Source organism: Motacilla alba, chromosome 7 (genome assembly GCF_015832195.1).
Source record: "Motacilla alba alba isolate MOTALB_02 chromosome 7, Motacilla_alba_V1.0_pri, whole genome shotgun sequence".
NCBI classification, from domain to species: domain Eukaryota; kingdom Metazoa; phylum Chordata; class Aves; order Passeriformes; family Motacillidae; genus Motacilla; species Motacilla alba.
Genome location: NC_052022.1, coordinates 26,463,422 through 26,477,853, shown reverse-complemented (window position 1 = coordinate 26,477,853; position 14,432 = coordinate 26,463,422). Strand labels below are relative to the sequence as shown.

The following is a 14,432-nucleotide window of genomic DNA, read 5'->3' as shown; positions in this document are numbered from 1 at the left end:
GACAGGCCCCAACATCCCACACTGCCTGGGCTTGGCTCGCCTTCCCTCCGAGGAGAGGGCTGGCAAAGGGGGGGCCCGGGCTTCTGTAGGAGCTGGGGGAGCGTGACTGACTGGTAGGCAGCATTCCTGGGCTTCAGCACTCTTGAAGACATGAAAAATGCAGCACAAGGGATGTGAGCTGCCTTTTCTGAAGGATCTGAGGGGTTGGTTGTTTGCTCATCCGTATAAAAACAGGCGTTTCGGTGTTTTGATGTAATTTTTTGGGCTCTATTTTTGGTGCCTGGGAACATTACAGACATGGAATATGTGGCTATTGAGCCTGTTGGAATTAAAATAACTTCAAATATCTTTAAAGAGGCTTTCTGAAGCACTCATTTTGTTCCATTGCAGCACATGTAGTTTTTGATCCAGTGCATTACAGTGCACTCTTCCAGTGCTGGAAGAGTGCCATATGTTAGAGCTGGTGTTGCCAGTTGGTTTGATAAGCGGGAAGTCCTGTTGGTCCAAGATGAATATAAGAGGATAATGTAAATGTTGTTTTCAGCCTTTTTATTAAAAAAAAAAAAGTTTTTCTGACTTTTGTTTCAATATGGAAGATGACCCCAGTATGTTGTTAAGTGCTCAAATTAGCTTTCCATTTAGCTTGAAGGTAGGGTTGAGGTGTACTCAAAACCAGTTTGACTATAGAAGCAAGATACTTCTTTTATCTCTCTAGTAATCAAATATTTATTGGTATATAGGGAACTTCAGAAAGAATAACCTAAATTTAGTTTTGTGTTAGGATTGCTATTTATTTTACATACATCATGATTGTAAGGTTCTGTTCAGTAGTGTTAGAAATTATACTGAAGATGCCTGAACTCCCAGAAGAAAAGGCAGGAAGAGAAGTTTTGTTGGGTTTTGATGAACTCATTAATTTTTTCTGCACACATGTGACAAGCTGCTAATTCACCTCTCTGTATCTAGTCATCAAAGAAAGAGCACTCAGGGATTTTATAACCCACTCTCCTGCCAAAGACATTACCACTCTTGCTTCATTTTTGAGTTTGATATATCAAGGCAATCTTCAGCATTCAAAATGAATAAAAAAGACCAATCTGAACACCCTGGCCTGGCTCCAAATTGGGTGCTTGGTGGCATCGGTGACACCAAGAGAAGGACAGAGGAGGGGAGTTCTGTTCTGTTGAAGTCTCTGGGGCTGCCTGGCTGCAGGGACAGTGAGGGAGTCCTCCTTTTAGAGACAAAGCTTACATCCAAATTGCATTTTCCAGCAGCAGATTTTTGAAGAGAGATCTGCTCACTGAAACTCTGCCACCATGGATGACTGACTTCCTGCTATAGCAGGATTCCTCTGAAGCACATGATGGGAAATAAATTTTACAGCCCAAGCTGTATGATGTTTTGAGGCATTCACTGAGGAGGCAGATGGATCTGTGATGCATGAGTGCCAGGTTTTGATGTTACTGCAAGTCTCATGAGAGACTGGTGCTTTCTGACATCCAGGTTCCACACATGTGATTATGTGAGATGTGCATTAAAATGTGATTATGTGAGAAGTGCATTAAAATTTTAGCTCTCCCGATGTGGAGGAAAATATGAAAAGATGTGTCATGAAGGGCACCTTATAACAATACGTATATAAAATTTTATATAAAAAGTTAAAATCAGTCAAATATGATGATGCTGAGTGCAAAGTGGAAACATATTTGTGACTGTTTAAATCTTTTCTTCAAACACTGTAATGATTGGAAGCAAGTGCAAATTATCTGTTTCATCTAAGCCAATAGACTACAAACCAGAGACTTGCTGTTAAGTCCAGGGAAAACATCCATTTTCAGTTATGAAAGAAAACTGCCTTAGGGTTATGGATTGGCAGGATTGTTCTGTTAAAGAATGTTGCACCATCTCCCACAAAAAAATACAGTTCCCATTGTGTTTTCCATCTGCGTGTGCACTGTGCTCTGTCCTCTTCCATAGAAGTTATATTGCTAACTTCATTGTGCCTTCAAGTGCCTCCAAAATTTTATGTGAAAGACTAGTTCCTTACCTTAACTTTGGTTTAAGTATTGAAGATGGTCATGTTGATAACATTTTGTAGTCCTACTACCAAATTTGGACATGGATCTTAATTTTATTAATAATTTGTCAAATGCTTACAGAAAGATGCAACCTTACCTCTTATACATGGGTTCATAAAACAGAATTAGGGTAATACTTATTTTAAAACATGCACCTATAAAAGCTTAGGTGAATAGCAGAAGTTGTTAGGAAATGCTGTTTTTTCCTTTCATCGTTCTCAGCTATACATAGATTTAATAGAAAATTTGGAACAGCTCCTGCTGGAGTTTATTGTAAATGTCTGTAGACCATATTTTAAAGGGATTCCAACCTTGTAACTCCAACTTATCTAAAAATATGGGTTTAAAAACTTTTAATTAAATCAGTGTAGATGGGACTCTTGTTTTCATTATATGATAATCTGACCTATGTCCCTGGTATCTAAAAGGCTACTAACATATTTTTTTGTTAAAATTCTGTACTTTTTTTTTCCCTTACATGTTTTGTTCCCTGCACCGAATGAATTTAGGATTTACAGAAAACAATTTGTGTTGTTTTGACATAGTGCTTATATCAGAGGCTTTCTTGTCATTTGCTCTAATGTGGTGAAGACTGTACTCTCCTGCTGCTGGACAGTGGATCAGGAATGAAGCAATGATCACTTGGTCAGAAAGAAATGTTGATTACTGTCCAGAAGGGAGGAGAGGAAAAAAGACCTTATGAAGTGTTTTGGTTTGGTTGGAATGTGCTGCTAGAATGCAGTAAGGGATGCATTTTTTACTGGTTGTGGAGAATTCCAGGGACATGCTTGATACAAGCTTTGTGTAGACAAAACAGATAAACAGATTATAATTGAGGCCTGTGGGCCCTTGGAAAAAATTGCTAATTGTATGTTTTTTCAAAGGATCAAGATCTTATCAATGTCATGAAAATTGTGCAGGGCTACTGTGAAAAGAAATGTGACTTTAAAAGCAAGTTGAATTAAATATACTTGAAAGGCCTCTTTCTGATCTGCAGAGCACATTTGCAGTTATCTGCAGCTGAAGGCCACATTGCCCCCCCTGCAGCCTTCCATCTCGCGCTGTGCTGGTGACAGAACCAAAAGCTTGCCCTCTTCCTTCTGATCTCATCCTTGCTATCACTGAGATTCCTTAATGGAAGAGCAACTTCTGCACCAGATTGGCTATGAACATATTGAATCTATCACATCAAAGAAATAGTTGTAGGATGGCGTGAAGACTCTGCTTCTTTTTAAAGTGATCTGTATGGGCAGATCTTTTGAATCCCTGTGTAATTTTACTGACTTTGATCAGAGTCCATACAGCTGTAGTTGTTCTGAACAATCAGATGTTAATATTGGGCTGTGAAGGTTAAAGGATGGTGTTTTCCTTATTTGTTAAGACTAATGTTGCCACTTATGTGTGATATGGCAAATTAAATAAATGTTAATATTTTGGTACCGATCGGCTTTATCGATCACTTTCGATACATAGCTACCAGATATTCTGTGGGAACACAGGTAATTACTTTTAAAACTGGTTTTGATTATATAGAATAATTGTGTGTTTGTCTGAAATGTTTTTATACAATGCTTCTCTAAACTTAAATACACACATATATTTTCTAGAATTATTTACTAGTGTGTGGCAGATACACAGCTGTGAGTCATTTACATGAAGAGCAGGCAGATTTCTGAAAACGGAATGAAAAGCTTTAATAGCAATATAGAGATCTGGTGGAAATTTATGTGCAAATGTCCTTCATTATCACCACCATGTAAATATATAGCATTGAAACAGCATTCCAAAGCCCAAGGTTTCATATTTAGATATTAGAAGGAAACTATGTCATTGCTTGCACAGTTTTCAAGGCCTTATCCTTTTGTGTATTTGTGTTGGGATACAGCCTGTAATTAAACAATCTAATTTTCCCCCTTGGGATTCCTAGTTTTTCCACTTGTTTAAACACTTAGTGCCTCTTCTCATGGCTGTCTTTAGATGTCTCATCATAATAGTGACCTCTCTGATGTCCCAGGGAGCTCTCTGGCCATTGCAGTGTAGCACCTTTGGTGCAGGGTTTGAGAGAAGATTCCTGAACAGCTTTCAGAAATCTTCTGAAGCTGCCGTGGGGAAGAGACTATCCTTCCTTCTCATTTCCCATTCCATTTGCTTCTTATCCTCTCATTTCAGTAATAGTACTGGGGAAACAGTGTGTTGAATGGTGAAGTAGGAAATACAAGAACTCTGCCTGGGTTCCTCACAGTTCATCATCCAGGCTGGATTATTTCACCTCCAAGAGCACAGAGGTGAGGTGGGTGCTTGACCTGATGCCGAGGCATTGGCAGTGGTGGGTTAGTTGGTGCTTTTTCCAGAGCAGCCTCCTGTCTGCAGGTCTCACAGTATTTGCTGGAGGGGAAGGGTGATAGAAGAATGGTGCTTTCTGGCTCCCAGGAAGGAGTTCTGTATGTCTGCAGACTCATTTGCCATTGGCTCTTGTTACCTGGCTTTGTCTCAGTTTTCTCTCATTTCTCACAACTTTCTTTGGTCATAGGATAAATGCTAATTTTGAATTATGGAAACAGGAAGTCTACAAAAGAGGCTTTAATTTTTGACAGTTAAATTAGAGAGAAATAAAAATTTTTTTCAAGCATAGGCACAGATTGGAATCCTTTTGCATTAATTAATATCACAAGCTTATGTTTTATAGTGGAAAAGTTACTTTGAAGAAAAAACATTGTTCCTGGTGCCATTAGCATTTGCAGTATTCTTCATTGTATGGCATTCCTGGGGAAGGTTAGGAAGGCAGCAGTTTGACAGCTTCCATGTGTGGCAGTATGGAAGCTTAATCCAAAACCCTCCATTCATCAAAGATAGTGTATGAGTGCTTGGAAACTGTTAGGGCAGTACTGTCTGAGAAAAGGGAGAGAAATGCTTCATGTGGTAGAAGTGCCTGCAGGGAGTGTCCCAAGTGCAGGGCTGGGTTCAGCCAGATGACTCACTTCTAACTGAATACTGGAAGCATTCCTCTTCATGCTTCGCTCTGAAATACATTCCCAATTATTTGTGTGTACCTTCTCCATACACAGGAGCTGTTGTACTCGAGTTTTTGGAACCTGAAAATAAGCCCTTTATTGATGATGAGGTCAGGACGCTTCTGGGAATGGTGGCTTGTTGGTTACCAGCTGCTCCCCAGCCAGAAGGAGGTTGTCCTTCTGTTTTAATGAGTTGTGCTTTGTTTCTTTTTCTTACTTAAAAAAAAAAAAAAAATTACACTGTCTGCTGTGATATTTCTTTGTGATGGGATTGGTAGACTATAAGAATTACTGGCAAAATGTTTCAAGACAGAAGTGTGTACATGCTGGGTGTCTTCCTCATGGCATCTTTGCACTGCTGCTTGTAGGGTCAGTAGATCTGTGAGCAGTGCTCCCCTTCCCATTCAAGTGGGATAAGAAATTGGCTTTTCAGGTTGTTTGGGACTTACAGCAGTTTCTGTTGGTTTCACTTTTTTGTGGTGGCTCATTTGGTGTAGATCAGGGAGCCTAAGTTGAAGTTGGAAATAAAAGCCTCACTTACAAATAGCAGTGAAACAAGCACCTTCATTGGCCTTCCTTTCAGTTACAGTAACATAAATAGGAGAAAGCTCTGACAAGATCTTCTGTGTACAACTGTAGGTAGAATTTAGCTCAGCATCCAACTCCTTAATCATTGGATTTTCTAGAGTCTGCAGCTAATTCTGCTCTTTATAGCATTGGGTTTTTTATGCAATACATTGGTTTGGGAATAATACTGAGATACCAGCACTCCCAGTCTGAGATTTGAAAACAGTGATATTTGTCACTATGTACCCAAATATTGGTAATGATTCCAAAAATTCAAATGAGATTATTGAGTCTTTGTTAGACATGTTTAAAATCAGTTTGTACAATGACATGATGAAGAAATACTGAAGCTGTAGGGCCTGTGTCTGGTTCTGTAAATAAACTTGAAAAGCAGAATCCACTGATTTGAGGGAGGGGTTGTCAACGGCTGAAGACCAACCAAGTGTTAGTTCAGAAGAATGTAATATCAAATCATAGCTTTCATAATGAATGTCCTAATCACGATGAGTCATGGTTGTTTTTACCCAGACCATAAGTTCATGGACAAAAGCACGAAAAGAAACTTCTATACTTGTGCATTTTACATCCTTATTTTAAAAGCGCCTTGCTTAAAGGTTAGTGATTACTTTTATTGACCTGCACTGATGTGTCTTTTGGTGAGTTAGTTAAAATATATCTCCAAATAATACCAAGAGAAATATGACTCTTGTGCATATGTATATAAAAAATTTGAATGAATTACTTAGAAGTATATAAAAGAGCAAATGTGAACCTCTTCATATGTCTCGAGAGGTCCTTTATGGTTCTTAGCTAGGCATTTAAAGGTGAGTATGGTGTAAAAGACTAAAGATGAAATATATCCAGAGAAAGATTAATAAAATCAGTGAGTTCATAAAAGTTCTGTTAAGTTTTGGAAGGTTTTGCAACTGAGTTGATAATTGACACATCCTTTTTATTCTATTTAAGAAAGATTGATAATCTGACAACATCCAAAGTAATTGTTTTACAAAGCAGATAGAGGGTTGATAGAAATTATACTTCTGGGGGGAGGGAGGGGTTGGAGCTGTCTGGGCCTTTTGTCATTGCGGGGTTTTTGTGCTTTCCTTTTAGTGTAGATTTACAAGCAAAAGATAGTGAAGTTGTCCTTGCTGGGAAGTGACTGACTGTCACACACAGCATTTTGCTCACTCATGCTGTTTTGAGCTGCATGTTATCACTCCATTGAGATGCTCACTTACCCTTACTAAGAAATTTGTATTTATTCTTAAATTTATTAATATTGCTCATCACCCTGACAGTAGTAACTTGCACTGTTATTTGGCTGTTGGAATGTTGACAGTTTTATTTTTAAATATTTTTAAGAATTGAAAATTAATTCAAGATATGCCAATCTAGAATTCTTATTAAATAACTCGGCTTGAAAAAAAAAATGGAAACATTCTTTCCTCTGGAAGGCCAGGGAGGTCTGTGAGTTGACCCAGTGGCTGCACAGCTACCCACTAAACAGAAGAAGGCTGCAGAGGGGATGGTCCGTCAAGGGAGGAGAGAGAAACAATCCTTTTCTCTGTGTGTTTTTCAGCTGCTGATGGGAGCAAAATGCTATCTTGAGATTTTCTGGTATCTCTTCAGCCTGCAGAATGTCAACATTCACAGGCTTCTGAGGGGAGTGTGCCAAGGCAGCCAGAGCTGTGGAAGAACGTGTTGTTCAGGATGCCCTTACTGCAAAATCCCATTCCAGGGTAGAGGAGGGCCCTCCTGATGGAGGAATGTTGTTAAGCCTTTGATTATACAGAAAACTAAAGAAGAGCAATCAAACTTGGGCATCAGATATCATTTGGCAGACCATGGGGGAAATGATTGCTGGTTATTTGGCAATGGGAAGGTAGCAAATGGCTGTGCTGTTGTTGTGCAGTCAAGGAAAATACAGCTGGGATTATAACCAAAGGGTCAGTCTCTCAAAACCTGCTACTCCTTAGAAGGTGCTAGGCACCGTCTTGAACTGATGCAAAACCCGCCACATGTCATATATACTTTAAAAGATAACCCAATAAAATGTAAATTTCATTCATAAAATATGAAAGTCAAAACTACCATTTCCCTGCCAGCAGTTACTCATCTGCTTGCACTAGTGTCATGTTTCATAGAGCTTTGTATAATGTAACAGTTTCCTTTATGATGTTGTGCCTTTCAATATATATGTATGCCTATGTTTTGAATTCATAATTTAGATGGCAGTTGTGATGTTTATCTTTTAATCTCCTCACTGTGGAAGTCACAGCTCATATTCCACATTAGTGTTCTATGGCAAAAACTTATTTTCATAGTGAAAGTTATTTTACCAAAATCAGTAGCGATGATATTTCTTTTGACAGAACAAATTTAAATTTGATGGTATTGTGATTTATCACAAGCTCTATTTTATTTAAGGGGAGTATCAGATATGAGCTGCGTGTTGGTTTTGATAGGTGATTTTTCACATACTTCTGTCACAGCTGAAATTCTCTCTGGCATTCTATTTTACCAGCTTTTCATTTTTTCCCCTTACCGTTGTGGTTATGTAAAAAGGACAGTTGTTGTCTTTTAAATTTGCTTTTCCTTCTTACGTGGTTCTCTTGTGTATGTTCATACACAGAATATGAAGTAGTGAATCATGCTGAATTTCTTTTAAATGCAATTCAAGAAAAGTGAATTTGTCAGTTTATTCAGCTGGTATAGATTGAGATAAATTGTATTTCAGTCTCACCTAAAAGTTTATTCAATGTTTAAGTCTTGTGTGCATTTTATATTTTGTGGTTTTAGCATAGTTAGGTCTCATTACAATCTTTTAAGGAGTACTTTTTGCAGTATGTAAGACATGTTTAAACATAGTTCCCAAACTTGGTTTTGAAGCCAAAGTAAATGAGGTCTTGTAGCGCCACATTCCAGTGATTCTGACACAGAAGAGTATCTACACTAATAATTTTTTTGTATTAAAGTGGCTGGGTTTTTATATGCCTGCAAGAAGCAAGACTGGACTCTGACATGGAGGAACATTTCAAGGCACTAACAAATGTTTTCAGGAAATCTTTTTTCCTCTCTGGGAAAATAAAAAACTCAACCAAGAAAACCTGAAAAATCAAGATAATCATTTTGACAAAAAGTCAAATGATATTTTACAACAGACTCAATGAAACTAGTTTCCTTTAATTTTGTTTAGTGTTTTATTTTTGTTTCAGGTTTCCTGCTCCAGTCTGTAGAGATACTTCTGTCTTTTTCTGTATTAAGAATTATGCCAAAAAATTATCTGAATGAACTTACACAAATCAAAACCTCAAAGTATTTTGAAATATTTGCTTAAGTGGACTTATGTATGCTTTAGGTATTTGAGTGAATGTGAAGCATTCAATTTTCATCATATTTGCAGGCCAGTTTGCAAACTCGTGAGATTTTTGTCCTGGGAAAAACAGCAAAAGAACCTTGTAAAGGTGACAAACCTGATTCATACCAGGAAAGTGGATTGAGGCACAGATAACAGATGAGGCCTGCATCAGCTTGGCCTTGTATGGCTGTGCTGAACTTTGCCAGACAGAAGGAAGAATCACTTTCTGCTGTCAGTGCCTCTCGCTGCAGGGCAAGGCAAGCCTGGGAAAAGCTGCTGATGAATGTGTGCCCAGCTAGTTTTGAGCTGGCTCTTCTACCATCCCTAGATTTTGAGGGGGAAAGGATGTGGGATGTTTGACAATCCAGAGTACATTTTTCTTCTCATTGTTGTAATAACAATTACACGTTTTATAGTGTTGATTCTTTCAAATTTACAATTCAAGAGTCCTCATCTTGTTTGCTTTCAGATTCTTCTCATTCTTTTCATCGAGATGAGACCATCGTTATTGCCCTGGCATCTGTGTCTGTACTGGCTGTTCTGATAGCTGCTCTGTTCTTTGGATACAGGATGCTTGCAGGTAGGGCTTGACGATATTTTTGGCTTTGTTATTTTCCGTTGTTTATTTGGCTATTGCTCAAAGTTATACTTGGGTCTTCTGTTCTCCCCAGTCCCTATTATATGCTTTCACATAATGCTGCTCCCCTTTCCCCTCTCTGACATTTTATGGTGATATCCCTTTTATAACAGTTTGGAGAGAGTTATGACTTCTCTAAGCTGGCCTTTTGGGACCCATTTTTCTTCTACAAATCCTCTGCTCAGCACAGTTTAAGTGAGGTGGTGAACATGCTTTATGGTTATTGCCAGTGACTTCGAATTATCAAAATAGTTGTGTAGCAGGTATCTGTAGTTTGTAGCTTATCAGCACCTTCACTGCTCATTTTGCTGACTTTGAGAAGATTTTACAAGACTCCTTTTTACTTATTTCATCCTTGCCTACAATATGTAATTCTGCCAGGTCCCAGGTAAGTTGCATTTTTTTCACTTGGAGCATATCCAGAAAGGAAACTGGCTGATTTCCTCCTCACCCTCTTCCCCAGGAGACCGTAAACAAGGTTTGCACAGTATGAACATGATGGAGGCAGCAACATCAGAGCCCTCATTGGATCTGGATAATCTAAAGTTGTTAGAGGTAAATATTCAACTCAGTTATTAATCTTCATTTTTATTCAATATAATGCTTGTGGTCATATCCCAGGCATAGTTACAGAAATGAATGTATCAGTGCTCCTGTAATATTTTCTTCTAAATCACAGCTTCAAGAAGAAATTAAAATAAAAAAGGGGTTACTGCAGGTACATTTTGTCTAATTTTGTTAGTAATATTGTTGGCATTAGAACATGTTTTACCTTGAGAACAAAAAAAGAAACACTGGGAGGTAGTGGGGAAAATTAGAAGGTGATATATTTCAGCATTGCATCAAAAGATCCATCTGTTTTGCTTGACACTGCTTGCTTTTAATAGAGTGTCCTATGTAGGAATTTGAAATTCTTTAGTAACACTCTTGGAAAATAGAATATACTGCAGATAGGGCAGTTTATTTCAGTAGTGGTGCATTTCTGTGTAGTCATTCTTCCATGTGGGGCACAATCTAGCTCCATGGCAACTAGAGGCCAACCAGAACCTTCTGCTCAGCTTGGTGTTAGATGTATCATCATAAAACTGCAAAATGTTATGCTTCCAGTTGGTATGCTTGATGGAACATATGGAATTTTTAAAACCTTTTAGCCTGGAAAAAAATGAGTAGAATGACTGAGATGCAGAGTGGTGCTTTTCTTCTTTTCCCAGTAGAAACCCCACCTAGAGATGCAGACTGTCGTGTGAGTTGCTCTAATGGTGACAGCGCTGATCAGCAAAGAACCTCGGGTGTCTTCTGACACCAAAAAAGTACTTGAGGCAGAGTTTAGGAGAGTCTAACAATGCGTATTGTAGAAGTGTGCAAAGCCCCAGATGAAAGCACTTGTACTGATAATGCAGTTTTAGAGTAAGCGGTGACTTTCTCCAAGTCTGAACTTGGTAGAGAGAAAGGCTAGGGTGTCTTCTCTCCTGCTTCTTGTATCCTAAGGAGATGACCCCTTGCCTCCCGTCACAGGGTGCTGTAGGACAAATGTTTTAACCTGTGCTTGCCTTTGGACAGCTCTGTGGGTAAATTACATTCCACATTCATACCTTGAACTGACTTGCTGCTGCTTTGCAACCCAGCGATATCAAAGGACTGAGAAACAGAAAATCTCTCCATTAAATGATACTTTATTTATTTTTGAAAGCTTTCCTGTAAGACAATTTAAAAATCTTTAGAAACATTACTTTTGTTATCCCTTCTGTTTTCTCTTCCTCCTCTATTTGTAACTATTTAAAAAGTAAAAAAAAAAAGGCTCAGGAAATCCTTACAGTTTCATGTATGGGTCTTCCTGAAAGTTATTTTAAATAGGTGCTTAAATTCTTACGTAGTTGGAATTTTTTGAGCTTTAGAAATTAGATCTCTTCCTGAAGATGGTCCTGCATTTTGGTTTAGAGTAGAGATTGCTTCTTTCTTCTGCAGTTACTATGGAGATGTGAAAGGCCATTCTTGAAGACTGAGTAACATAGTGGGGGCTAGAATACATATTCACAGGTAGTCAGGAATTAATTACTTCCTTCTGTTAAAATCTGTTTACCTCTTCTGACATCTATTTTGCACTACAAATGCATATTTTGTTACTACTAACCTGAAAGATACAGCTTATAAACTGTCCTAAACCCAAAATGTTTCCCTTAAAGTATGTGATTTCTGGAGTGAAATGAAATTCATCACTTAAAAGCTATAAATCTTTAGTAGGCAAAAGTTGTAAGAAAATTAGCAGCACAAAACACTTGTGTTTTATTGATTGTGTATATAAAAGTACTGAATAGATTATTTATGATACATGTGCTGGATATTCAGACTATAAATCAATGTAGTAAAGCCTATGTTGGCTTGTGCTGAGGTTTCTAACTCCAAAATAGCCTCTATGAAACCATTCTAATTCTGGTTTTCATTACAAAATACTTGCTATCTTCACTGTATTATACTATAAGTCAGGATAAAAGTTGGCATACAATTCTTGTAGAGTGAAAACTCGGGTTTTGTCTTCATCTATTGTTTTGTGAGTTAATAATTTCTATTTTTTGCAGTTGATTGGCCGGGGCCGATACGGAGCAGTGTATAAAGGTTCTCTAGATGAACGTCCAGTTGCTGTGAAAGTGTTTTCTTTTGCTAATCGTCAGAACTTTGTCAATGAGAGGAACATTTACAGGATTCCACTGATGGAACACGAGAACATCGCCCGCTTCATTGTGGGGGATGAGAGATTCACTGCAGACGGCCGGATGGAATATTTGTTGGTGATGGAGTATTACCCCAATGTAAGTGCTTCAAAGAAATCAGTTGGGTTGGTTAAGAATCCTAAGAATAGCCACATGAAAAGGATGTACTTCAGGTTTTCGTGGTGCTTCTTGCACAGTAATGTAAAAATAATCCATATTAATGACAGTTTTAATGGATCTTATTGTGGGTTACTGTAATACCTTTTTAGACTTCCTGGTTAGTGCTACCAAATGTAGTCTTACAAATTCCTAGCTCTGGAGTATTTACTCTTGGTTTTGGTTCAAGGTTTTTTTGTCAACTTTGTCCTTATTCAGTGACAGAATTTGAGGAGTTGTTTTTACTTAAAAGTAAGCTAATAAATTTAAAACTTCTTCTTATTAAGACATTATCTCTGTCTTATGACATCGCTCAATAGCTGTAAATAGTGGGGTTTTTTACAGTGAAATGTAGTAGATTGTTGTCAAACTAGTTTATGGTACTATAAATCATGGGGCCTTTTTATCCTGTTATCTTCTTTAAAGCTTTCTGTGGCATATACTGATGATACAGGACATGTCTTAAGAAGGCAGCCTTACTTTCCAGAGCCATATCTTCAAATCTCCTCAGCTAACTGAAGGCCTGTATTTCTCAAATTCATGGATTAGGGTACTTCATGTTCTGTGTGTGTACACACATATATAGAAACAGAAACATTTAAAAAATACACAGTATAAATGTGAATACCTTTCCTGAAAAATCATAAAATGTATGTGAGGGATAAATGTATGAAAATGCAAAAAATGGTGTCACAGTTTGCCTGTGTATGAGAAAGAACCTTAGTTATTCAATTAAATAATTTTCTTTAACAAGCTTTTTAGTCTTAAGTAAGCAAACTCGTATTTCCTGCAGGGTGTGAGGGGGATGGCTGAAGCCTGATCTATTATGGAGGCAATAGGATAACAGCTGCTTGTTTGAGTAGCAAAAAGGAGCAGAGCAGTGCTACATATCAGTAATGATGGCCTGTCTTAGGGTGTTTTAAGCTCTGTGTATATGCTTGTATTGCAAGTGAAATGCACCCATGTAAATACATACCTTAAACATAGGTGTGTATTTACACACTTATGCCCTATATACAAACTTAAGGCAACAAAGCACAAATATACAAAGAGTGTCTTAACTGAAACTTCTAAGTGAGAACACACTTGATCATGTCAGCTTGTAAGACAGGCAGCTAAGAAGAGATTGCAGAAACTGGGAGTGACCATGAAAAAGGTCAGTTGTGCCCATACCAGATGGACAGTGGCAAAGCATGTGATTCTGACAATACTAGAATATTTTCATGTAATAAAATGAAAGTTAAGTTAAATCAAGTGAGTATTCTGCTTCTGGGAGGGCACAGCAAAACTGTCTTCACAGGTGATCTGGTTTTGCTGTTTTCTTGAAGGAAAGGATTTTCAGTTGAAATATAATTTGATTGAAAATTGTGTCTTGTTGCTTATGTAAATAGGCTCTGTTAATGACCTGATTAAATGTACAGCTGAAGCTTATGACTTCATATTAGCAGATTCCTTCCCAATGTGGTATTAAGAACAGCAAGATTAGTCTAAAATCAATCCACTGGTTGTTTGGAAGTCATTGGAAAAAGTGCACAGCAGGTGTAATTAATGCACAGTGTGATCTGTATTTTAGTGAGCAGATGTTCTGTTGTATGTGGAGTTAACAGCAGAAAAGGAAGCCTGCTGTGGCAGCCCTGCTAGAAGGGAATTCCAGTCTTCAAACTGGAACCATAAATCTGATTTCAATAAGGACTAACCAATACAAGATGTGCAGATGAAATATTTCCCATCCAAAACATCATTCTCCCTCATAATACTTTCCTTCCTGAAAATAAGAGCACACAAACCAGGGCATTTTTACACAGAAAATTGTTCTTGGTGTTACTTGGTGAAAGCAAGACAGATAGGTTTGACCCAGGTTGTGTTTTTATCTGAACTTGCCTTCAGACCAAAGGAAATAGGCAAGTAAAAGGAATG

At 37.9% G+C, this 14,432-nt stretch overlaps 1 protein-coding gene across 3 annotated transcripts in view; it reads left to right on the top strand.

Moving 5' to 3' along the window:
• Nucleotides 1-14,432, top strand: part of BMPR2 (bone morphogenetic protein receptor type 2) — a 104,832-nt gene that overhangs the window by 69,500 nt on the left and 20,900 nt on the right. For all 3 annotated transcript variants that reach the window (XM_038143640.1, XM_038143639.1, XM_038143638.1), the window contains exons 4-6: nucleotides 9,484-9,594; nucleotides 10,115-10,206; nucleotides 12,228-12,458. In XM_038143640.1, the coding sequence (XP_037999568.1) occupies nucleotides 9,484-9,594; nucleotides 10,115-10,206; nucleotides 12,228-12,458 (434 nt within the window). The remainder of the gene's footprint in view (nucleotides 1-9,483; nucleotides 9,595-10,114; nucleotides 10,207-12,227; nucleotides 12,459-14,432) is intronic.